The sequence below is a fragment of the Bos indicus genome, chromosome 2, assembly GCF_029378745.1.
Source record: "Bos indicus isolate NIAB-ARS_2022 breed Sahiwal x Tharparkar chromosome 2, NIAB-ARS_B.indTharparkar_mat_pri_1.0, whole genome shotgun sequence".
Taxonomy (NCBI): Eukaryota; Metazoa; Chordata; class Mammalia; order Artiodactyla; family Bovidae; genus Bos; species Bos indicus.
Window position 1 is genome coordinate 1,400,128 of NC_091761.1, and position 26,776 is coordinate 1,426,903.

Sequence of the window (26,776 nt, forward strand, 5' to 3'; positions counted from 1 at the left end):
TGGCCCACAGTACTAGCAACCCCACGCTGTGACTACCTGAAAGGGAAGCATCTCCTTACTTCTCATTAATAATCTAATCGGGGCCCAAGAAAGGTACTCCATACGGAAGATTCATGGAAGAGTGCCCCACATCTCGAGACTGGCCTTCCCCTTCTTCCAAATCCTCTCTGAACACTGGGTAGGACTCGTGGCTAGGCCCTTCCGAGATGGCTGGGGTTAAACTTGCCAGGCGCTGCGGGCTGTGGGGGTTAGGGGTACCCACACCTGCGCACTCTAAGGAGTTCTGACCGTGGCTGTGGAATACAGTATATGGTCGAGGGCGACAGTCATGATTGGATGACTGTCAGTCTGGGGTGCACAAGAGGCTGGGCCTCAGGGATGCAAAATCACAGCCCTGCGGGGAGTTAGAGAAGCACCGAGGCTGATATCAGAATACACACGAACAAAGCGAGACGGAGGTACTGCTAGAGCAGCCCCCATTCGGCCCCGCGCGCGTCACCTCTCAGACTACTGGGTGGCGGCGGACAGGCTCCCGGCCCACCTCTGCCCCGCCCCGGCCTAGTTGCTCTCTCGCGGTTAACCCTTGCGGGCGCGTTTCCTGGAACGGCTGCCCAGCGCCTCCAGCGCCGAAGGAAGGACTCGGGCCCTCCGCCTCCCCCGGGTCCTGAGTGGGCGCCAGGCGCCGGGAACTGACCGTGGTGCTGATCGCGCAGCTCTGTTTCGGGCGCGGCTCCCAGACCTGCCAAGACCGCATACCGCGACACTCCCGGCCTCAGCGGTAAGTCGCCAAAGCCCCGAGGATGTAGGCGTGCGTGGAGTGGGGGAAGGGAGTGATTGGGGAATTTTTGTGCGATTTTCGTGCAATGGGCGGGCTGAGTGGAGGAACCAGTGTCTGCACTCTGTCCACTCCCTGGTGCCCAGCGAAGATGATGTGGTGTCCGGGAGAGATGATCAGTCTGAGCTAGGGAAAGGGGAAACCTTCTCGAGGATGGGGTCTTGGGAACGGACGAGTAAGACCGGAGGCCCATCTTCTCTCCACTGGGCAGGCCAGGAATATCCAGACATTCCGTTATAGAAAGTGGACCAGGACCTTCGGTCCCCAAAGGTCCCTTTGTCTCCCCAACATGAGGGTTGAGTGAATTGGTAATGTTCAAAACAGTGCAGTTTCTGCTTTATCCCCAATCTCACACCCACCCCAGAACACAGAGACTGTCCCTCCCCACAATGGCCTTCACTCCATCCATATGGAAGGTTTTGGCTTCGACAAGGTAGCCTATTACAGAGAAAAACTACTGCTCCACACATATCCTCTCCACCCCAATGTCCAAGATGTCCCTGGGTGGGGCTCGCCTCAGAAGCCCCTACTCTTATCACCACTCACCCCTTTGTGTTTCATGTTTGTGATCTCCTGGATATTGGGGGGTGGGGCAGGGGAAATCAGGGTAAATAACAAAACTATTAGCCAAAATTTTTGTATTTCCAAACTGTTTCTGTTGCATATGTGTAACTCCAATGTTTTTATTTTGCCCCATGAAATACGCAATCATTTTCATGTTCAAAAATGAAAGAAAAGCGTAGAATTACCTTACCAAAAAGAAAAGAAAATTCCAGGCAGTTGAGCTAGTTAGTCATAATGTAGAAAAGCAGCAAATGAAATTACTTCATTTTCTCAATTTGCAACAAGTTCACATGCATGTGCATGCTCTGTGTAAGATGCTTCAAGGGGAAGCTTTCACATGTGGGAAGTCTCTGCCACCACTTTCTTTCCACTGGACCCTCCACTGGCTCCTAACTGACCTCTCTGCCCTTTTGCCTCTACTTTACAATCTTATTCACAACTAGAGTGATCTGTAAAAACTAAAAATTGGTCTTCATGGCTGGCAAATAATGGGAGAGTATCTATCAGGTCCCCTTCTAAGAGGGTGTTTAGCCACAAGACAACAAAGCAGAACGTGCATTTTTAAAACTGAGAACCTGGACACATATGGCCTCTGCCCTCAGGAAATGAGAATGCCAGCACCTGGGTGTCTAGATAAATCCCACTGTGCCCCTGAAAATTATCAAGAAAGATGCTCAGCCTGACTCCAGTTGGGTAGTGGATCCTTTGACCACTTAGGGAGTTCCCACCCATGTCACATATGGACTGCAGATTTCCAAAGAGTCAGGATCTGGTAAAACATTTTAACATGGAAACTGAATGGACTGAACACACACTGAATTTCAGTGAAATAATCTTTATCATGCCTGGTTGAAGTTATTTTTGAGAGTACAGTAAGAAAAAGGTTTTTCTAAAACATAAGAAAAATAACTGCATAATCATAATAAATATCTCCAAAATTTCTTGCCATAGAAATTATACTACCTTCAGTTACAATTTTTCTAAGTTTGCATGAGCTATACTTTTGCTTTTAATCTTCATTTTCATTTTACTTTCCAAAATTTCTTACAAAACATATTTATTATTCAATCTTTAGATTTCCCATAAAGGGGAAATTGAGTTGTTTCATATAATGTCTATCACAGTTAAGAACACAGGTTTAGTATCAGACAGTCTTGGGTTCAAATCCTAGCTCTGTTGCCACCTGTGTGAGGGCCAATCCATTGATTTTTCTGGATGTTAAATTCTCCTTTGTTAAATGGGGTTACAGCAGTATGTCCCTTATAAGCTTATGGGCTAAGCATTCTGCCTGGCTACCACTATGCTGTGTGCCCCAAAACCCATCAGGGCTGGGCTACAAAGGATTGGGAGAAGTAAGAATGGGGTCTGCAGGTACGGGTTTGGAAAGGCTTGGGCACATGCTACATGCTACCCAATAGGAGGCAGAAAGACAGCTGACCCACTGTCTAGGGTCCTGCCACAAAGAACTGGGCTACACCCAGAGCCAAGCCTGGGTTCTGCAACTTTCCCTTGCATGGTGCCTGCTCCTTCTGCTCTCCTCTGGTCAAAAGTCCCAGGTGTTCCTCTACTGGGGAGGAAGCATTGTTAAGGGGTGGGAGTGGGATGGAGGTGGTGACATTTGCCCCTGTGAGCCTGTGCAGTGCCACCTTTGCCACCTCTTCTCATTCTCTTTGGTTTTAATGTTGCCAGTTGGGCTGGGAGGAAGCCTCTCCACTCACTTCCCAGGCCTCATGTTAAAGCATTTCTGAGACTCTCTGGAGGGGGCTGGTAAGCCTCTTTGGCAGTGGGTGTGAAAGGCATGCATACTGACAGAGTCACTTGCTTGCACACCTGCTCTATTCCTTCCTCACAGATTGTGGACTAAGGGAGAGTGAATCTAGGTGCTCCCTATGGAGAACCAAAGAAATCAGCCCAAGCTCTATACTCTCTCCCTGGTCAAACTGCCAGAAGACCAACTGGCAGTCCCTCACTGCCAAGGACATGTGGAGACAGTGAGACAGATGGAGCCTGAGAGCTGGATACCTGTGAGGTCCAGTAAACCAGGATGGAGGGATTGGCTTAAGGGGGTGCTCTTCACCCCTGCCTTCTTTTAGTTTTTTTTTTTTTTTAAAGAGTTACCTTTTATTCAGTGGAAATTTTTAGGACTTCAAGCCCAGGAGGCAGCATCCCAAGTAACCATTAGAGAACTGCTCCAAGGAATCGAGAGTGGGAACCAGGCTATATAGAGGATTTGCAACAAGGGGCAGGTAGTATTAGTGTCAAATGATTATTGTTAATGAAAGAAAACCAGATATCCCAAGTTAAGGAATTTGGTGCTTTTCTAGGTATGGGAAGATGCAAGAGTCTGGGCTCACTGAAATCATTCCTTTGATATGCTATCTGGGGCAAGTACCCTGTGTTTTCACATCCTGACTTTCCTCAGGGCTCACTGGCTCCTCCTGGAGTGCTGCAATCACTGATGACGGTGACATCCTTTGATTACGGACACAGTACTGCCTTCTTTTCATGTCTCATGGGTTTCCAAACTCACCCCAAAGGTAATACATTTAAACTAGACCACTGCTTCTCTCCCCCAAACCAGCTCTTTTCACAGGTCACTTCCTTGCCTTCATTCACTTCTCATCCTCTCCACTTCAGCTTTCCCTCTTTTTTGATCCCCCTAACGGCTTGCATCCAGGCCTCAGTGTTTATCCCCCTAATGGCATGTATTCAGGCCTCAGGTTTCTAGACTGTTTGTCTTTCTTTCTTCAGTTGCTGAATCCTGATGTTTCTTCCTTTGAAAGCTCGTAAGGCTTTACTCTCTTTATTTTGCTTATAGTTACAGCCTCCATCTAGACCTTATCTCCTTACACCTGGTCCATTTTAGTGCCTCTTGTGAGTCCCCTCTGTTCAGAACCTCTCTCATGGTTTAGTCCATCCTCCACTCAGACATCAGATAAATGGTCTCAGACCACCAAATTCATTATGCCATTGCTTCACCTGCTCCCTCAGAAGACTTCTATAGCTCTTTATTGACTCAGGGTAAGGCCAGACTCCCCAACTGTGCCAACGATGATCAACTTGTTAACAGTCTTACCACTTCCCCACTCTCAAGTCCAGGGAAGACATCAATAAGCGATTCCAGCATTCTTTCCCATTGAGCTCAGACTGGGCATCAGAAACTTTCTCTGGATGGCACTCCAGGTAGCAATGTCTGTCAGTTAGGATATGCACAAAAGACAACACGCCTGATCCTCCAGCACATGACGAGCTGTGTATGGCCAGTCTGTCTATTCCTGGTCTCGTGCTTGTCTCCTCTCTTTTGCTTTCTGCCACATTGCTGTCTCTCTTCTTCTGCTCAAGCTCTGTGTGCATCATGAAATGCTTAGTTGTGCCTTGCTTGCCTGATGGGTAAAGCAATCCTGAAGGGCCATGGGTCTTCCCCTTCCACTGATGACCCATGGCACCCAGCCCTGGAAGCAGATTTCCTTTCAGCTTTCTTGCTTACATGAAGGAAGCAACTTACTTATTGACTTCTCTGCTTCATCCACTCAGAAGGGCCGTGATACCCTAAGGATATGGTGCTATTGGTATATCCAATAAGGCCTGGATGTGGTAGGCTAACTTGCCCAGACAAGCTTTGAAAGGATTCTTTAGTGAGTCACAAGATCACAGTACACGAACATCAGACCCTGTCTGCTCTCATTTTGGCTCCAACTCTGTGCCTTTAAGCATGTGACTTAACTTCTGGGAGTATCAGTTATCTACAAAGGCTGGAGCAGTAAGTGTGGGGGTGGGACTGTTCCTATCTCCCCCTCCCCTTGCCTCCACAGAGGATCCGAGCTCAGATGTCAGAGCTCAGCTCCCATGCCTGTGTGAGTGGGGCAGGGGGCGGGGTATGGGGTCAGGTTTTCTAGAACCACAAGCCTCCATCCTAGATATTGAGTGTCTCCTGCTTTCCCCCATAGCAGCGGTGACACTGCAGCATGGAGCTGAAGAGAGGAAAGACCTTCATCAAATCTAGCCTGCAGACTGACCATGAGAAACCTCCAGACCCAGCAGCGACTGCCCTGACCACAGAGGATGCAATCTCACTGGGAGGGCAGCAGCTGCCCCACAGTGAGAGGGGCCCCCAGGTCAGTCCCAGCACCCAAGGATACAACAGATGCTCTGATCGGGAAGCCCAGCCAGACACCAATGGAGGGCCTGCAGCTCTCTGTGGCGCCACCTTCAAACTGGTTCGGAAGAGCAAGAATCACGACAGTGTGCCCAGGGCTGACAGGGCAGCCACAGCTACAGGGCAGCTGGTGGGCAGCGCAAGTTTCCCAGGGACCCCCAGCAGCCAGCGCATGATTGACTACCGCCACTTTGTGCCCCAGATGCCCTTCGTACCAGCTGTGGCCAAGAGTATCCCAAGGAAGAGGATTTCCCTGAAACGACCCAAGAAGTGCTTTCGTAACCTATTCCACATCCGCAGAAACAAGACTGAGAATTTGCCCTCAACCAAGGGGGAGGGCTTGTCTTCTCCCGAGGGCCCATCAGAGACTGGAGGGCAGCGAGGCATAGCCTTCCTCCCCTTGGGCGAGGAACTGGGCCTGGATGGCCAGTGCCAGGACCTGTCTGACAGTGAGTTCCTGCCCGACTCTTCCTTTGACCTCTGCAGGGCCCTGTGTGAGGACGTGGCCTCACTGAAGAGCTTTGACTCACTCACAGGCTGTGGGGAGATCTTTGCAGATGAGAGCTCAGTGCCATCCCTGGAGCTGAACGAGGGCCTGGCGAGCCCTGCCCAGAGATCACAGGCTTCTAACAGCAAGACTTTCAGGGGCCCCTTCCAAGGCAGCATAGAGCAGCTGGCATCGCCTGCTCAGAATGAAATGTCTGACTTTGCCAAGTTCTGGGACCATGTGAATCACTCAGTGAGGCAGCAGCAGCATGCCCTGCTAGGCCCGTGGCTGGGAGGGCCCCAGGCATCAGACACAGACCAGCCCAGGCCAGATGCAGCTAGGCTGGCTGAGCTCCCTCTGTGCCCATGCAGGGATCCACACAGCAGCTCCAAAGCCAGCTCCACAGACACAGGGACCCCCAAGAGTGAGCGGCCGGAGTCTGTGTCCACGAGCGACGAGGGCTACTATGACTCCTTCTCACCAGGCCTCGAGGAGGACAAGAAGGAGGCCCCGAGCCCAGGCACACCCACAGCCGCCTTCCCCCGGGACAGCTACAGTGGAGACGCCCTCTATGAGCTCTTCTATGACCCCGCTGAGGGCCCTGGGAGTCCGAGCCTGGATGATGACTTGTGCGTGTCCGAGAGTCCATCGGGGCCGGCACCGGGAGCCCCATTGTCCATGTGCAGCTTCCATGTTGGTGCAGAGGAGAACCTGGCTCCTGTTCCAGGCCCAGACCTACTCAGCCAGGGCTTCTTACAGAGCTCTTGGAGGGGCAAAGAGTGCCTGCTGAAGCTCTGTGACACCGAGCTGGCCATCACCATGGGCATTATCAACTGGCTCCGCCGGGGCCCGGAGCTCCGTGCCTTGCCTGCCTCAGCTCTCAGAGAGCCGGCAACTCCCTCAGGAGGACTGGTGGAGAAACCAGGAGCTGGCTCTGAGAAGATGGGCCTAGGTCCAGTGAAACTGGATGGCAGGGGGCCCCAGGCTTTAGATGCAGGTAGAATCTCTGTGAGCTCTATACCCAGCAGGAAGGAGCTGTGGGCATGTTCAGGTCCCAAGGGCCTGCTTGCTGGAGTGAGCAAGGTCCTAGCCGGGGCCAAGCAGGAGACCAAGTCTTCATCCTGTGACCCCTCTCTGGAGTGTGTGCCAGTTTCTGGGGAACGAGGGACACAAGGCCACCCTGAAGGCTCATTCTCCCCTGTAGGGTCTGCAGCCGCCATGGGATCCAACACATCCAGGAAGAACAAAGTCCCACACCCATCTGTCTGGCCTGGCTCCCAGGAGCCCAGGCTGCCTAGGAACCTTGGGTGTTTCCAAGGTTCCTGGAGGCCAGGTCCTGGGGGAAGCACCATGGATTCAAAACTCACCCTGACAGGCTGTGTGGCCCAGGTGGAAGCCCTACAGATCAACCCAGACTGCCAGTCCCCTGCTGCTCATCCCCCAAGACAAAACACAGGTAGTGGGCTCTGCGGGAAGCCTCAGGCCAGGGGCCCTGACATTCTGCAACAGGAACAGCCTAATGGCTTCCCTAACCTGGCTGCCATCTGTGGCCTGCCCTCCCTGGCCAACCCACTCCACATCCCACAGGACCAGAGATGCCCAGGAAGCATTCTGGATCTGAGTCAGCTCAGGGAGGAGCCCACCACGCTGAATGTCCAGGCCCATGTCTCTGTGGAGGACCGGCCCCTGCAGCTCAACTCAAGGGCAATGGAGCAGGCTGCACAGAGGGGCCAGCTGGACTTGTAGTGTGCCTCTGCCTGGGATCACTTGCCAGGAATTCTGGCCCTCACTTCCAACAGCTAGTGAGAGGGGCCCCACCTCTGCAAGTGCCCAGAAAACCACTGCAGCTTTTCGGATCACAAGGGATCCTCTGCAACCAGCAGGAAGTAGGGGCTACCAGGACAGCATGACAGAACCCCAGCTTTGGAACAGTTTTGCATCCTTGGGATCACATTCAGGAGAGTCTAAGACCCAAATCTCCATCCTTTGTTCCTGATGTGAGGACTGGAGGACTGTATTGGGGGGAAGGGAGTGTCAGTATTCAGACAGGAAGAGTGGGGCATTTTAACATGGAGGCATCTGTGCCTAAACCCAACAGCTCTGCCAGAAGAGGTCCTGGGAAGCCCAGGGCCAAGGACAACTGTGAAGCTGCCAGCACTCTCAAAAATGTTCCTCACTGATTTCCTCACACACACACACAAATGAACAGTCTAAACCCAGGTGTCTAAACAGACATGGGGATGTTTTGGGGATGGAAATAGTACATATTGTAAAGGGCACATATTGTGCTGATAAGTCTGCACAAGAATTGAGAGTAATAAATGTGAATGAGGAATCCGAGACTTGGGTAGAAGCTTGAGACTAGGGGTTAGCTCAGTAGTGTATTCTCACCCCACCTCCAGAATGAGCAGCCATAACTTATGGCTGAAGGGCTGAAGGGCCCTGAAGGGCTAAGGGAATCAGAATCAGGACCAGCCATCTTAGCAAGAGCCTTGAACCAGCAGATGCCATGCATTCCTGTGCAACCTTGCCAGGGCTGGCCAGACCCTGGAGACCCTGAACAGTGGGTGTTCCCTGTCACAAAACACCCCATACAAACAATGGTTTCCCCTCATTTGTGCACTCTAACTGATCTGTGGGTGGCAAGACGCTCTTGGGGAAGAAGCTGTCTGATCCTCCACACTGCCATTTCCACCTTCTGTGCTGCCAGCATCCTAGCTTCCTCTTTCAGGAAGGCTCACTTTTGAATGAAGCTGTATCCCCCAACCCCTCAAAAAAATCACAACATTTGCACAGCACCAAACATTCAGAATCACAAAAGGAAAGGTGGGGCAGGAAGGGCAGGTGTCTGTCTGGCCAGCCTCAGGGCAGCAGACCAACAGCAAGCTCCTTGACGGGGTCTTCTGTGATTAGATCCTGCCTGAGGTGCCCTGTTTCGTAGAGGTGAGAGGGGGGAGTATGCTACAGGCAGCTATGGAGCTGTTCCTGTTGCAGAATGTCAGGGCCCCTGGCCTGAGGCTTCCCGCAGAGCCCGCTACCTGTTTCTTGAAGAGGTGCCATGGGCCCAGTGATGAGGGAGGGATTCCAGACAGAGAGATGTGGTCTGACCACAGGCTGGGGCCACTCCTGATTGTCCGAGGCCTTGTTTTCAGGCTGGAACATGCTCTGCAGCTCTCATTAATAACTGTTCCCTGGGGCCTGCTATGGGAGGATGAGGGCAGCAAATGGGAGGCTCAAAGGGGCATGACAAAGCTCCTGACCAGGCCCATTGAGACAGGACACACGGAAGGCCAGGGCCAGCATTCCTGGGAAGCCACACTTGACCCTTCGTCCTAGGACTGTCACAAGTGACAGCTTTAGGGGCCTTGACATGAGCAGGTGGTGCATGTCAGCTGCTTTCCTGGTTTCTTACATGGAAACCAAGGCCATGGTGTGGATGTGACTTGCCCACATCATCCTCAGCCAGCAACTGGGGTCCAGTTCTTAGCAGCCCCCACTGCAAACACCCCTCTCAAGGCCTAAACTCCTTCCTTCTTTCAGGATACAGATGTCTGGGGCCTCTGGGTGCCAGAAGTACACCTCCCTGTTACTTTGTACTGCACCTGAGCAGAGCGAGTACCCAGTAAATACTGCTGCAAGAATGAAATACCAAAAAGTTGTGCATGGTTTTCTGATTTCTTGCTGCCTGTGGGCCTGGGGTCTAGAGAGCAACAGAGTTGGGTTTAACTTGGTTGAATTTCTGATGAAGACTTCCTTGATATGACACAGTGACACGTGGAGATGTGGAAGAACCAGCCCAGCCCAGAAGTACTGGGAAGGGTATGAACCAAGGTGGTCCCAGGACTCAGAGGCCATGGCAAAGAGGATGTACAGTGACCCAACAGCAGGGAAGCAGATATAAAGACCTGGGCCACACCTACCTGCCCAGTGGCTCTCAATCTGTGGAGGATCTTAAGCAATGCTGGCACCGCAGAGATTATCCTTCAGCAATCTGAGTAGCAGACTCAGCAGTGGTCTGCGAGACATCTTGCTGGGAGAGTGAAGGAGGCCATGTGGTCTTCCTCTCGTGTTTTGTGAGCCAAGGTTCCCTCAGCCCATCTCCCTTTCTGTACCCCACTCCTCAGGCTGCCTTTCCCAGCAAGAGGGATACAGGCAGTGCCAGTCTGACCGGGCTCCACAGGTCTCAAGTGTGTCCTTGAGGTGACCCACTGCTAGGAAGAGGGGAACTTTGGGAGTCAGCTCCTGGGACAGGTGTCTAACCCAGTGATGAGTGTGGAAGAGTTCTGTGTGGGGCACTTTCAGAACTCTGGTCAATTTCCTGTCCTTCTATTCACACATGGCTGTGGAAGTTATAGAAAGTTTTTCCCATGTAAAGTAACATCCTGAGAAGAAAGTCCAGTTGTCCCCAGCTCACAGCTGTCCCGGAGTCACACAGTGGTGGGGGAACTGATATTCACCCTGGCGCCTGGGCACTGTGCTTCTGCCCTTCCAACCTTCTGAGGTTGAGTTTGAAAATGGGAGCTGCTGTAAGGGATCCAGGCAGCCTCGCAGCTGAGCCTGACAGTGGGGTGGCTGGGTGGACCAGGAGGGCGGGGAAGTGAGCAGAAGGTGCTAGAATGGAAAAGGGGGTGAAGGCCAGCACAGGTTGGGGAAGACCCTGCAAACTACATTGGGGGTACTTCTTACATTTCCTGGCTCTTCATTTTATTGTTTACTTGCTTATTTATATGAAGTGAGGACTGATACACCGAATACAGAACAATGAAAACTAAGTTTCTTCTAATTCCTCTCTTACCCCTGTTGTTTTGATTCAAAATCAATTTCCATTCACCACAAGCAATCCAAACAATGCCAAGTGCAGAGCCTTAGCTTCCCTGTCCTTGAAATTGGATGTGTCCTCAGACCCTTTCTGTGCCCATGACATAAATACACATGACTTGCACCTTTTTTTTTTTTTTTTTCACTGCACACTGTATCATAGACATCTTCCTTGGGCTTAGCAGGCATCAGCAGCATGCAGGTTCTCCACTCTCTTGAACAGCTTGCACAGCAGTCTCCTACAGGCGGCAAGTAATTTAGACACTCTGCTGCTGATGGATACTCAAGTTAATTTCCCATTTTAGCTGTTACAAACAATATTGCACTTCTTTTTTGCCTAAATGTTCTCTCTGAAAGTCCTCTTCAAAACTATGAAAATGAAACTTAACAAGGAAAAGATGCATTTTTTTAAAATGACCAGTGAATCCTGCTTCCATATCCCCATCCCAGTGCCGAACTATCTTAAGGTCCTGGTGTTGTTAATGGTCTGAGCTTCATGCTCATACCAACATACTACATGCCTTCATCTCTGGAAGGGGAGAGGTTGGTTCTTTTGTTATTATGTGTAAGGCCTTGGAATTTGTCATTTTCCTCCTTACAAGAAAAAGGTGGACAAACTGAAAATCCATGATTTTCTTGACCTGTCAAAGAATGAGATCACAGAGCAAATAATCTCTCTGAAGCCTGGAGACACAGGTACATCCAGAGAATGAGGCAATTGAGACCTGGAGCAGAAGCTTCAAGATTATGAAGAACTGGTAGGAGCATTTAGGGAGTAATTTTGATAAACTGCTATGACTGAGGAGGCAGGTATAAGGTGTTTGGCAGTAAATGGGGTGCCCATACATTCATGGCTTTCTTCCAGAGACCATTCTATATTTTCAGGGTGGGGACAAACGTCCCCTCATGGGCCTGGCAAAGAGAGAATAGCCATTGTGAAACCTTCCATATCCTTCTCCCTAACAGGCCTATGTAAAGGGGGGATATCTCCCCCTAGGGGGAATATTTTGAAGCCTTTTCCAAGCTGAAAGAAGGGAATTCTACCCAATCCCAGACATTTCCAGCCTTTCTGTCTCACTTAAGAAAAACATAGACAGATAGAAAGACAGAAAAAAAGGGATAGTTAACCAGAAGAGGATTCCAAAATAAAAACCAGAAATGGTGAGCCAGAAGGAACTAACATTTCAGAAGGCTTTACCCCACCCTGGCATCACAGGTCTACAAAAGATTGAGACTGATTAGAAGCTCAGAAGATAAGGGCACATTCTCCCACTTCCATCTAAACCTATCTCCACACTAAAAAGCCTCAGTAATAAGAACTGTGGATGAAAACCAAAAGAGCTATGAGGCAAAGACTCACTAAAGATCAGAAGAAAGGGGAGCCACAGAGAAACAGAGCGAGGGAAAATAAGCCCATTACAGTAATACAAAGCCTCTGGTGCTTATATAAGAAATAAGGAAATAGTCTGCCTCTTAGTCAGATTAACATAAACCCACACACTAAAAACCTATTTACTTCACTACCTGTTACCCTATACAATCTCTGACTTTCAGCCGAAAACTATTTGCTAAAGGCAAAAGGAGACAATGTCTGAGGAACAAAGAGATTGCCAGAACTAGTCACAGGTATTGGAATTATCACATTAAAGATTATAAAATGAGTGATTAATATCCTGAGAGTTCTAATGAAAAAAGTAGACAAAATGCATCTATCAGAAACGAATCATGAAGAAATTAAAAATCTGAGGAGAATAGATCTATAACTAGCAAAGAGACTGAGTCAGTAATTTTTAAAAAACCTCTCAATAAAAAAAGGCTCAGGACAAGATGACTTAACTGGTGAATGCCATCAAATGTTCAAGGAAGATTTAACATCAATCACCCTGAAACTCTTACAAACCTTTGAAGAGATGGGAACAGTTTGTAACTCATTCCATGAGGCCAACACTGTCCTGATACCAAAGCCAGACAAAGACACTACAAGAAAACTACATATCAATATTTCTTATGAATATATGATACAAAAATTCTCAACAGAATAGTGGCAAACTGAACTCAACAGCACAGTAAAAGGATTACACACACCAAGACCAGGTGAGTTTTGTTCCTAAAGTACAAGGATGGTTCAATATATGAAAAACAAAATATGTAATACTATGCCATTAATAAGCTGAAGGAAAAGCGCATGTGATCATCTCAACTCAAGCAGAAAAAACATTTGATAACACCCAGAAGCCTTTCGGAGAAGGCAATGGCACCCCATTCCAGTACTCTTGCCTGGAAAATCCCATGGACGGAGGAGCCTGGTGGGCTGCAGTCCATGGGGTCGCTGGGAGTCAGACTCGACTGAGCAACTTCACTTTCACTTTTCACTTTCATGCCTTGGAGAAGGAAATGGCAACCCACTCCAGTGTTCTTGCCTGGAGAACCCCAGGGATGGGGGAGCCTGGTGGGCTGCCGTCTATGGGGTCGCATAGAGTTGGACATGACTGAAGCGACTTAGCAGCAGCAGCAGCCTTTCATGATAAAAATACTCAAAACACTAGGAATAGAAAGAAATATCCTCAATACAATAAAGAGAATTTATTAAAAACTCACAGCTAACATTACTCTCAATGGTAAAAGACTGAAACTTTTTCCTAGGATCGGAAATAAAACAAGGATGCCCACTTTCACCCTTCTATTTGACACATATTGGAAGTTTTAGCCAGAGCAACTGTGAAAGAAAAAGAAATAAAGTACATCCAAATTGGAAAAGTAGAATTATTTCTGTTTGCAGACAAAATGATTTTAAAAATAAAAAATTCTGAAGACCCACAAAAAAAACTGCTAGAGCTAATAAATTAATTCAGCAAAGTTGAAGGATTAAAAAATCAACAAATATAAGTTGAAATTTTGGAAATTTTGAAAATACACTAAAAATGAACAATCCAAACAGGAAATTAATGAAACAATTTTTAGCATAAAAGTAAAATACTTTGGAATAAATATAACCAAGGAGGCAAAACAATCATACATTGAAATAATATTTCAATAATATTTCAGCAATAAAATATTGCTGAAAAAATTTTAAGACACAAATAAGTAGAAAGATAACTTATGTTCATGGACTGGAAGATTTATTAATTTAATTTTAGGAATTGAATTGAATCTGTCTTTATTATGAAAAGTATTGCTATTTGAACAATATAAAGTGTTCAAATATTTAAACACAAGCTGTTTTCTACTTATTTAGGTTCTCTTTAATTTATGTTTTATAGTTTTCATAGTAGAAGGCTTTCACTTTCTTGATTAATTTTGAAATATTTTATGTGATTTAAAAATTTTTATTGGAGTATAGTTGATGTACAATGCTGTATTAGTTTCAGGCATACAGCAAAGTGAATAAATTATACATATGCATAAATTCACTCTGTTTTAGATTCTTTTCCCATATAGGTTAATATGGAATATAGAGTAGAGTTCCCTGTGCTGGGCTATCTGTGTTATATAGAAGCTTCCCACTAGTTATTTATTTTACGCATGGTAGTATATATGTCAATGCTACTTTCTCCATTCATTATCCTCTCTCTTGCTCCTGCTGTGTCTACAAGTTCCTTCTGTACATCTGTGTCTCCATTTATTCCCTCTAAATAGGCTCACCAGTATCATTTTTCTAGATTCCATATATATGCATTAATATATGATATTTGCTTTTCTAACTTACTTCACTCTGTATAACAGACTGAAATTTGTTCATTTTATGGCTTGAGTAATATTCCATTTGGGGCTTCCTTGGTGGTTCAGTGGTAGAGATTCTGACTGCCAATGGAGGAAACGCAGGTTCAATCCCTGGGTCAAGGAGATCTTCTGGAGAAACAGATGGCAACCCACTCTTGTATTTTTGCCTGGGAAATCCTCAGGACCGAGGAGCCTGGCAGGCTATAGTCCATGGGGCTGCAAGAGTCAGATGCTACTTTGCAACCAAACAACAAAAACAATATTCCATAATATGTATGTACCACAACTTCTTTATCCATTCATCAGTGGACATCTAGGTTGCTTCCATGACCTGGCTAATGGAAATAGTGCTGTAATGAACACTGGGGTCCATGTGTCTTTTTGAATTGTGGTTTTCTCAGGGTATATGCCCAGAAAGTGGGATTTCTGGGTCATATAATAGATTTATTCCTAGTTTTCTAAAGAATCTCTATACTATTCTCTATAGTGGCTATATCAATTTACATTCCCACCAACAGTGTAAGAGGGTTCCTTTTCCTTCACATCTTCTCCAGCATTTATTGTTTGTAGATTTTTTTTGATGAAGGCCACTCTGATTGGTGTGAGGTGAAACCTCATTGTTGTTTTGATTTGCATTTCTCTAATAATGAGCAACGTTGAACATCTTTTCATGAGTTTGTTAGCCATCTGTATATCTTCTTTGGAGTAATATCTGTTTAGGTCTTTTTCCTACTTTTTGATTGGGTTGTTCATTTATTTGATTTGAGCTACATGAGCTGGTTATGTATTTTGGAGATGAATCCTTTGTCAGTTGCTTCATTTGCAATTATTTTCTCCCATTCTGAGGGCTGTTGCTTTATCTTGGTTATAGTTTCATTTTCAGTGCAAAAGCCTTTAAGTTTAATTAGGCCCCATTTATTTATTTTGTTTTTATTTCTATTACTCTGGGAGGTGGGTTCAAAGAGGTTCTTGCTATGTATCTTCTGCAGTGGTCTGCCTATATTTTTCTCTAAGGGTTTTATAGTTTCTGGCCCTACATTTAAGTCTTTAATCCATTTTGAATTTGCTTTTGTGTATAGTGTTAGGAAGTGTTCTACTTTCATTCTTTTACATGTAGCTGTCCAGTTTTCCAGGCACCAATTATTGAAGAGGCTGTCTTTTTTCCTTTGTATATTTTTGCCTCTTATGTCAGGGGTAAGATCCCCATAAGTGCAAAAGCTTATCTCTCAAGTTTCTATCTTATTCTATTAGTCTATATTCTTTTTTAAAAAAAATTATTTATTTTTTATTAAGGATAATTGCTTTACAGAATTTTGCTGTTTTCTGTCAAACCTCAACATGAATTAGCCATAGGTATACATATATCCCCTTCCTTTTGAAACTCCCTCCCATTTCTCTCCCCATCCCACCCCTCTAGGTTGATACAGAGCCCCTGTTTGAGTTTCCTGAGACATACAGCAAATTCCCATTGGCTATCTATTTTACATATGGTAACTTAAGTTTCCACGTTTCTCTTTCCATATAGCTCACCCTCTCCCCACATCCATAAGTCTAATCCTTATGTCTGTTTTTTTCCATTTTTGCCCTGTAAATAAAATCTTCAGTACCATTTTTCTAGATTCCATATATATGTGTTAGAATACAATGTTTATCTTTCTCTTTCTGACCCACTTCACTCTGCATAAAATAGGCTCTGGGTTCATCCACCTCATCAAAACTGACTCAAATGTGTTCCTTTTTATGACTGAGTAATATTCCATTGTGTATATATACCACAACTTCTTTATCCATTCATCTGTCAGTGGACATCTAGGTTGCTTAGCTATTGTAAATAGTGCTACAATGAACAATGGGATACATGTGTCTCTTTCAATTTTGGTTTCTTCAGGGTATATGCCTAGGAGTGGGATTGCTGGGTCATATGGTCGTTTTATTCCTAGTTTTTCAAGGAATCTCCATGCCATCTTCCATAGTGGCTGTATTAGTTTACATTCCCATCAACAGTGCAAGAGCATTCCTGTTTCTCAACACCTTCTCCAGCATTTATTATTTGTAGACTTTTTGATGATGGCCATTCTGAGCAGTGTGAAGTCATTGTAGTTTTGATTTGCATTTCTCTACTAATGAGTGATGTTGAGCATCTTTTCATGTGTTTGTTAGCCATCTGTATGTCTTCTCTGGAGAAATGTCAGTTTAGGTCTTTTCCGCACTTTTTAATTGGGTTGTTTGTTTTTCTGGTATTGAGTTGTATGAGCTGCTTGTATATTTTAGAAATTAATCCTTTGTCAGTTGTTTCATTTGCTATTATTTTCTCCCATTCTGAGGGTTGTCTTTTCACCTTGCTTATACTTTGCTGTGCAAAAGCTTTTGAGTTTAATCAGGTCCCATTGTTTACTCTTGTTTTAATTTCTATTACTCCAGGAGGTGGGTCATAGAGCATTTTGCTTGATTTATATCAAGTGTTCTGCCTATTGGTCTATATTTCTGTTGTTGTACCACTACCATATTGTTTTTATGACTGTAGCTTGTAGTATAGTCTGAAGTTAGGTAGGTTAATTCCTCCAGGTCCATTTTTGTTTCTCAAGATTGCTTTGGTTATTCAGGGTCTTTGTTTTTCCATAGAAATTGTAAAATTTTTTGTTCTGGTTTTATGAAAAATGCTGTTGATTTAATATATATTGCATTGAATCTAAGGATTGCATTGGGTACTATTATTTTCACAATATTGATTGTTCCAATCCAAGAACATCATGTATGTCTCCATCTGTTTGTGTTGTCTTTGATTTCTTCACCAATATTTTATAGTTTTCTGCATACAGGTCTTTTGTCTCTTTAGGTAGATATATTCCTAGGTATTTTATTCTTTTTGTTGAAATGGTGAATGGGAATATTTCCTTAATTTCTTTTTTCTGATTTTTCATTGTTAGTGTATAGGAATGCAAGTGATTTCTGTGCATTAATTTTGTATCCTGTGACTTTATTCATTGATTAGCTCTAATGATTTTCTCATGGCATTTTTAGGGTTTTCTATGTATAGTATCCTGTCATCTGCAAACAGAGTTTTAATTCTTCTATTATAATCTGTGTTCCTTTTATTTCTCTTTCTTCACTGATTGCTATGGTTATGAGTTCCAAAACTATACTGAGTAACAGTGGTGACAGTGAGCATCCTTATCTTGTTCCTGATTTAAAAGGAAATTCTTTCAGTTTTTCATCATTGAGAATAAGGTTTGCTGTGGGTTTTCCATATATGGCCTATATTATGTTGAGGTAGTTTCCTTCTATGCCCTTTTTCTGGAGAGTATTTTATCATAAAATGGTGTTGAATTTTGTCAAAAGGTTTCTCTGAACTTATTGAGATGGTCATATTGTTTTTAAGTTTCAATTTGTTAATATGCATCATCACATTGATTGATTTGTGTATACTGAAGAATCCTTGCATCCCAAGGATGAACCTCACTTGATCATATTATATGTGTTCTGCTTGCTAGGATTTTGTTGAGCATTTTTTCATCTATGTTCTTCAGTGATGTTGGCCTGTAATTTTCTTTGTGTGCGTGTGTGTGTGTGATATCTTTGTATGGTTCTGCTATCAGGGTGATAGTGACCTCATGAGTTTGAGAGTTTTCCTTCATCTAAAATTTTTTGGAAGAGTTTGAGCAGGATAGATGTGAGCTCGTCTCTAAAAATATGATAGAAACCACCTGTGAAGCCATCTGGCCCTAGGCTTTTGGAAGACTTTTGATCACAGTTTTTATTTCAGTGCTTGTGATTGATTGGTTCATTTTTTCTATTTCTTTCTTGTTCAGTCTTGGAAGTTTATACTTTTCTAAAAATTTGTCCATTGCTTCAATGTTGTCCATTTTATTGGCATTTAGTTGCACATAATACTCTAATGATCTTTTGCATTTCTGCATCATCTACTATAACTTATTTTTCATTTATAATTTTAATGATGTGAGCTTTATCCTTTTTTTTGATGAGTCTGGTTAATAGTTTCTCAAATTTGTTTATCTTCTCAAAGAATTAGTTTTTGGTTTTATTAATCTTTCCTATTGTTTTCTTTTTTATTTATTTCTGCTTTGATCTTTACATTTCTTTCCTTTTACTACCTTTGGGAATTTTGTTTTTCTTTTTCTAGTTGCTCTAGGTGTAAGGTTAGATTGTTTATTTGATATTTTTCTCATTTCTTAAGGTAGATTTCTATTGCTAGGAACTTCCCTCCAACACTGCTTTTGCTGTGTCCCATAGGTTTTGGGTATTTGTTTTTTCATTGTAATTTGTTCAAGATATTTTTTATTTCCTTTTTAATGTCTTCAGTGACCTCTTGGTATTTTAGAAGTGTATTGTTTAGCCTCCATTTGTTTGTGTTTTTAACAAAATTTCTCCTAGAACTGATATACAGTCACATAGCATTTGTGGTACAAAAAACTGCCTGATACCATTTCAATTTTCTTAAATTTACCAAGCCTTGACTTGTGACACCAAATGTGATCTGTCTTAGAGAATGTTCCATGTACACTTGAGATAAAGTGCATCCTACTTCTTTTGGGTGGAATGCCTTGTAGATATTGATTAGGTTCATCTGGTCCAATGTATCATTTAAGGCTTGCATTTCCTTATTTTCTCTCTGAATGATCTGTCCTTTGGTATGAGTGAGGTATTAAAGTTCCCACTATTCTTATGTTACTGTCAGTTTCCCCTTTTACAGTTGTTAGTATTTGCCTTATATTTTGATGTACTCTTTTGTCGGGTGCATGTATGTTTATAATTGTTATATCTACATCTTGGATTGGTCTTTGATCATTATGTAGTATCCTTCCCTGTGTTTCTCAATGGTATTTATTGTAAAGTCTATTTTATCTGATATGAGTATTGCTACTCATGCTTTCTTTGGATTTCCATTTGCATGGAATATCTTTTTTCCAATCACTCACTTAGAGTCTGTATGTGTCCCTAGGTCTGAAGTGGGTGCCTTGTAAACAGCACATATATGAGTCTTATTTTAGTATCCATTCAGCCAGTCTGTGTCTTTTGGTTGGAATATTTTATCCATTTACATTTAAAGTAATTATTTATATGTATGATGTTTTTAGTTGCTCAGTCATGTATGATCATATAAACATTTACTTTATTGTTTGGGTTTTAAAAAAAAAGTCTTTTCTTTATCTTGTGTTTCTGCTGTGTTTCCTGTCTAGAAAAGTTCCTTTAGCCTTTGTTGTAAACCTTGTTTGGTGGCATTGAATTCTCTTAACTTTTGCTTGTATGTAAAGGTTTGATTGCTCCTTCCAAACTGAATGAGATCCTTGTTGGGTAGAGTAATCTTGAGTGTAGTTTTTTTTTCCTTTCATCACTTTCAGTATATCCTATCACTTCTTTCTGGCCTGCAGAATTTCTGCTAAAAGCTCAGCTGTCAACCTTATGAGGATTCCCTTTTATGTTATTTGTTGCTTTTTCCTTGCTACTTTTAACATTTGTTCTTTGTGCTTAATTTTTGTTAGTTTGCTTAATATGTGTCTTCGTGTATGTCTCTTTGGGTTTATCCTGTAAACCTCTCTGGGCTTCCTCAACTCTAGTGGCTTTACCATGTTATGGAAATTTTTCACTAAAATCTTAAGTATTTTCTCATATTCTTTCTGTTTCTCTTCTTCTGGGACCCTTATGATTTGAATATTGGTGCACTTAATGTTGTCCCAGGTGTCTCTGAGACTCATTACTTTTCATTCTTTTTTTCTTTATTCTGCTCTGCTTCTGTTATTTCCACCATTTTATCTTCCAACTGGCTTATCTATTCATCTGCCTCAGTTACTCTGCTATTGGTTCCCTCTAGAGTATTTTTAATTTCAGTTATTGTGTGGTTTATTGCTGATTGTATATTCTTTACTTCTTCTTTGTCCTTGTTAAATATCCTCTGAATTCGTGCCTTCATTCTATTTATCTGTGCCTCCATTTCATTTCTGAGATTTTACATCATCTTTACTATCATTACTCTGGATTCTTTTTCAGGTATACTGTCTCTGTCCTCTTTATTTGTTTGGTCTTGTGGGTTTTCACCATTTTCCTTCATCTGCTGCATGTTTCTCTTTCTCATTTTGTTTAATTTATTGTGTTTGTGGTCTCTTTTCTGCAGACTGCAAGGCCACAGTTCCCTTTACTTGTAGAGTCTACCGTAAGTGTGTGGGGTTGGCCTCGTGTCTTGTGAAGGCTTCCTGATGAGGGGGGACTGGTGTCTGTGTTCTGATGGGTAGAGCTGGATCTTGTCTCTCTTAGGGCAGTGCTATGTGCAGCGGTGTGTTTTGGGGTGTTTGTGAGTTTAGTATTGCTTTGGGAAGCTTGTCTAATGGGTGAGTTTGTGCTCCTGTTTTGCTAGTTATTTGGTGTGAGGCATCTAGCACTGTAGCTTGCTGTACTTTGAGTGGAGCCAGGTCTTGATGTTGAGATGGAGGCCTCTGAGAGAGCTCTTGCCAATGAATATTCCATGAAGTTGGGAGTGATCTAATGATCAAATCCTGGACTCAGGTCTTCCACCTCAGAGGTTCAGGTACAACACTTGGCTGGAGCACGAAGACTCCACAAGCCAAATAGTATGGAAGAGAAAGAGGAAGAAAGAAGAAGAAAAAAAATTGAACAAACATACAAACCAAAAAGGACAGATAAAACCCCAAGACAAATAGTAAAAGCAAAGCTAAACAAACAAAAACACACAGAGAAACCCACGAACATACGTTCACAAAAAGAAAAGAGAAAAAAAAAAAAGAATAAAAAGAAGAACCAAAGAAGAGGAGAGCAATCAAACCAATGAACAAACCCATAAATGAAAACAAACACTAGAAAGTTGAATAGCAAAAATACAAAATCTAAAACATGTGCAAGATGCAATGTAATGAAAAAGTACTTAATAAATAGGAAAAAATAAAATAAGTAAATTTATTTAGAATTAAAAGCACAAAAAAGTAAGTAAAATAATAAATATTAAAGGAATAATTATAAAAGAGAAACAATAGAATGAAACAAAAAAGAAAAATGACAAAAATACACATATAAAGAGTGATAGTAAGAGCATTTTCCTCAGCTGTCAGTACCCTCACCCAACTGTGAGCATCAGCCAATCTACTTACTCAGGAAGTCCTTCAATATTTCTATTAACAGGAAGGTCTCTGGACCTACTGTGGGCACTGTGGGTTCAGCTCAGACTCACTTTGGTTTTGCCTTATTCCAACTTATCGATCTAATCACATGGACCACAGCCTTGTCTAACTCAGTGAAACTATGAGCCATGCCCTGTTGGACCACCCAAGATGGATGGGTCATGGTGGAGAGTTCTAACAAAACGTGGTCCACTGGAGAAGGGAATGGCAAATCACTTCAGTATTCTTGCCTTGAGAACCCCATGAACAGTATGAAAAGGCAAAAAGATAAGACAGTGAAAGAGGAACTCCCGAGGTTGGTAGGTGCCCAATATGCTACTGGAGATCAGTGGAGAAATAACTCCAAAAAGAATGAAGAGGTGGAGCCAAAGCAAAAACAACACCCAGTTGTGGATGTGACTGGTGATAGAAGCAAGGTCTGATGCTGTAAAGAGCAATATTGCATAGGAACCTGAAATGTCAGGTCCATGAATCATGGCAAATTGGAATGGACAAACAGAAGATGGCAAGAGTGAAGGTCGATATTTTAGGAATCAGCGAACTAAAATGGACTGGAATGGGAGATGACCAATATACCTATTATTGTAGGCAAGAATCCCTTAGAAGAAGTGGAGTAGCCATCATAGTCAACAAAAGAGTCCGAAATGCAGTCCTTGGATGCAATCTCAAAAACGACAGAATGATCTCTGTTTCCAAGGCAAACCATTCAATATCACACTAATCCAAGTCTATGCCCCAATCAGTAATGCTGAAGAAACTGAAGTTTAACAGTTTTTTGAAGATCTACAAGACCTTCTAGAACTCAAAACAAAAAAAGATGCTCTTTTCATTATAGGGGACTGTAATGCAAAAGTTGGAAGTCAAGAAACACCTGGAGTAACAGGCAAATTTGGCCTTGGAGTACAGAATGAAGCAGGGCAAAGGCTAATAGAGTTGCCAAGAGAATGCACTGGTCATAGCAAACACCCTCTTCCTGCAACACAAGAGAAGACTACACATGGACACCACCAGATAGATGGTCAAGATGGAAATCAGATTGATTATATTCTTTGCAGCCAAAGATGGAGAAGCTCTATACAGTCAACAAAAACAAGACCAGGAGCTGACTGTGGCTCAGATCATAAACTCCTTATTGCCAAATTCAGACTTAAATTGAACAAAGTAGTGAAAATCACTAGACCATTCAGATATGAGCTAAATCAAATCCCTAACGATTATACAGTGGAAGTGAGAAATAGATTTAAGGGACTAGATATGGTAGACAGAGTGCCTGATGAACTATGCATGGAGGTTCCTGACATTGTACAGGAGACAGGAAGCGGGACCATCCCCAAGAAAAGCAAATGCAAGAAAGCAAAATGGCTGTCTGAGGAGGCCTTACAAATAGCTGTGAAAAGAAGAGAAGCAAAAGACAAAGGAGAAAAGAAAAGATATACCCATTTGAATGCAGAGTTCCAAAGAACAGGAAAGAGAGACAAGGAAACCTTCCTCAGTGATTAGTGCAAAGAAATAGAAAAACAACAGAATGGGAAAGACTAGAGATCTTTTCAAGAAAATTAGAGATATCAAGGGAACATTTCATGCAAAGATGGGCACAATAAAGGACAGAAATGGTATGGACCTGACAGAAGCAGAAGATATTAAGAAGAGGTGGCAAGAATACACAGAAGAACTGTACAAAAAAGATCTTCATGACCCAGATAATCACGATGGTGTGACCACTCACCTAAAGCCAGACATCCTGGAATGTGAAGTCATGTGGACCTTAGGAAGCTTCACTAAGAACAAAGCTAGTGGAGGTGATGGAATTCCAGTTAAGCTATTTCAAGCCTAAAAGATGATGCTGTGAAAATGCTGCACTCAGTATGCCAGCAAATTTGGAAAACTCAGCCGTGGCCACAGGCCTGGAAAGGGTCAACCCACTCCAATATTCTTGCCTGGAGAAACTTGTGGACAGAGGAGCCTGGTGGGCTGCTGTCCATAGGGTCGCACAGAGTTGGACACGACTGAAGCAACTTAGCATGCATGCATGCCTTGGAGAAAGAAATGGCAGCCCACTCCATTGTTCTTGCCCAGAGAATCCCAGGGACAGAGGAGCCTGGTGGGCTGCCATCTATGGGGTCGCAGAGTTGGACACGACTGAAGTTGACTTAGCAGCAGAGATGAATAATACACTAGAAGGAATCAATAGCAGAATAACTGAGCCTGAAGAATGGATAAATGACGTGGAGGACAGAATGGTAGAAATCACTAACATAGAACAGAATATAGAAAACAGAATAAGAAGAAATAAAGACAGTCTAATAGACCTCTGGGTCAACTTTAAACATACCAACATTCACATTATAGGTGTCCCAGAAGGAGAAGAGAGAGAGAAAGGACCTGAGAAAATATTTGAAGAGATAATAGCTGAAAACTTCCCTAACATGGGAAAGGAAATAGTCAACCAAGTCCAGGAAGCACAGAGAATCCCAGGGAGGATAAACTCAAGTAGGAACACACCAAGACACATAGTAATCAAACTGACAAAAATTAAAGACAGATGAGAAAATATTATAAGCAACAAGGGAAAAATGACAAATAACATAAAAGGGAACTCCTATCAGGCTATCAACTGATTTCTCAACAGAAACTCTACAAGCCAGAAGGGAATGGCATGATATATTTAAAGTGATGAAAGGGAAGAACCTACAACCAAGAATACTCTACCCAGCAAGACTCTCCTTCAGGTTTGATGGAGAAATCAAAAGCTTTCCAGACAAACAAAAGTTAAGAGAATTCAGCACCACCAAACCAGCTTTAAAACAAATGCTAAAGGAATTTCTCTAGGCAGGAAACACAAGAGGAGGAAAAACCTATAGAAAATAAACCCAAAATAATTAAGAAAACACTAATAGAATCATACATTTTAATCATTACCTTAAACATAAATGGATTAAGTGCACCCACCAAAGACATAGATTGGCTGGGTGGACGAAAACATGTGCACGTATGCACTTCCAGTTACCACATCACTCTGCTTGACCTCCCAATTATATGTAATTATTTTATATTGTTAAGTTAATCATTCTATCCCATTGTGTCTTGCAATTGTAATTATCTTTCTTTTTTTGGTCTGGCTATTGATTGTGAAAATCGATAAACATTTTTTACTATCGTGATTATGTAATATTACTCACTTAATACCATTGTATCATGATTGGTCAACAGAAAAATAGTAGAACTCTATATTACCAAAGCTAGGATCTAATAGAAAAACCTGTAATCACTTTGTAAAATCCAGATGCATATCAAAATTATCTTGAAAATTTTTTGAAAAATATAAAAATTCAGATATTGGTTTTTTTCCTCCAGAGCTCCAAACATATTTATAATGAGCAGTCATGTTTATAAACAACTGGACTATATGATGATCTTTTACTTTTACTTAGTTTCACTTTTTAAATTTCATATTCAGTGCTCCCATTTCATTTAGTTTATGTTCTCCAATTTCTCCATCTCTTTTTTAATGTTCTTTCCCAAGCCTTTATCAAGTGTAGTAGAAAAGAAATAGATATAATAAAACTTATGAATTTTTGCCTAACTAAAAAATTATGACATTTTTATTTCATTTGTTTGACTTAGTATTAATAGAATGCTAGATTTCTAATTAAAAAATAGATATGCAATAAGCAACAAAGGTTTACTGTATAGCATAGGGAACTATAGTCAATATCTTATAGTAACCTCTGATGGAAAATAATTTAAAAAATAATATATGTGCACTTGTATAACCGAATCATGTTGCTGTGCGCCTGAAATATTGTAAGTCAACTATACTTCAATAAAATATATATATATATATTTTTAAAAACTTATTTGCATGAAAGGAAACAGTCAACAGAGTGAATGTGCAACCTGCAAATGGGATAAAATATTTGAAACTTATGTATCTTATATTTATATATAAAGAACTGTACAACTCGATAGCAAAAACAATCTGCTTTTAAAATGGATACAGGAATGGAATAAACATTTTTCCAAAAGAAATATACAGATGACAAACAGGTATATGAGAAAGTGGTTGAAATATAATCATTGGGAGAATGCAAATCAAAACCCCAATATGATATTACCTTACATCCATGGTCATTTTTTAAAAAGAAGATAATGAGAACATTGGTGAAGATATGGAGAAATTGGAATTCTTGTACACTGTTGATGAGAATTTTAATGGTGCAGCCAATTTGGAAAGCAGTATGGAAGTTACACAAAAAACTAAAAATAGAATTATCAAATGATCCAATAAACTTCCTTATGGGTATTTATCTAAAAGAATTGAAAGCAAATATCTCTAACAGATATTTGCACAACCATATTCATTGGCTCAGTGTAAAGAATCTGCCTGCAATGCTGGAGCCACAGGAAATGCAGGCTTGATCCTTGGGTTGGGAAGATCCCCTGGAGGAGGGCATGGCAACCCGCTCCAGTATTCTTGCCTAGAGAATCCCATGGGAAAAGAAGCCTGGAGGGGTCGCAAAGAGTTGGACACAACTGAAGCAACTTAGCTCTCAAGCACTCAAATTCACTGCACAGCATTGTTCACCATAGCCAAGAGGTAGAAGCAACTCAATGTCATTTTACAGATAAATGAATGAAGAAAGTGTATTCATATATATATATATCACTGATTCTGTTCACAGTGCCAATTGTCTCACTGTTCACACTATTCACACTGATCACTGAAACCAGGGTAGGCAAGGCACGAGCTAAGAGGCTGGAAGGAGACTTGAGGAGCTGCAGGAACTGCAGACACATTTATTCTCTCCTAGCTGATGCAGCAGCCATGGCAGTAGCCATAGCATAACCCAGCACAATACAAACTCTTTCCTGGCTGGCACAGTGGCCATAACAGTACTTTCTCCAGGCTGATGCAGCAGCTGTAGCAGTAGACATGCTATATTCTCTCCTCTTGTGGCTAACCCAACAGACACAGCCTTGATGCAGCAGTAATCAGGGCCTTCATGGTGAAGCTCTTACAGACATACTGTAGGAAGTAACCCATGACC

At 42.7% G+C, this 26,776-nt stretch overlaps 1 protein-coding gene across 1 annotated transcript; it reads left to right on the forward strand.

The window, feature by feature from the left end:
* Nucleotides 1-382: 382 nt before the first annotated feature.
* AMER3 (APC membrane recruitment protein 3) lies at nt 383-8,382 on the forward strand. The gene is made up of 2 exons (XM_019984819.2): nt 383-778; nt 5,347-8,382. Exon 2 carries the CDS (start codon nt 5,365-5,367, stop codon nt 7,786-7,788), a length of 2,424 nt encoding a protein of 807 aa, XP_019840378.2. The 5' UTR covers nt 383-778; nt 5,347-5,364; the 3' UTR covers nt 7,789-8,382.
* The last annotated feature ends 18,394 nt before the right edge of the window (nt 8,383-26,776 follow it).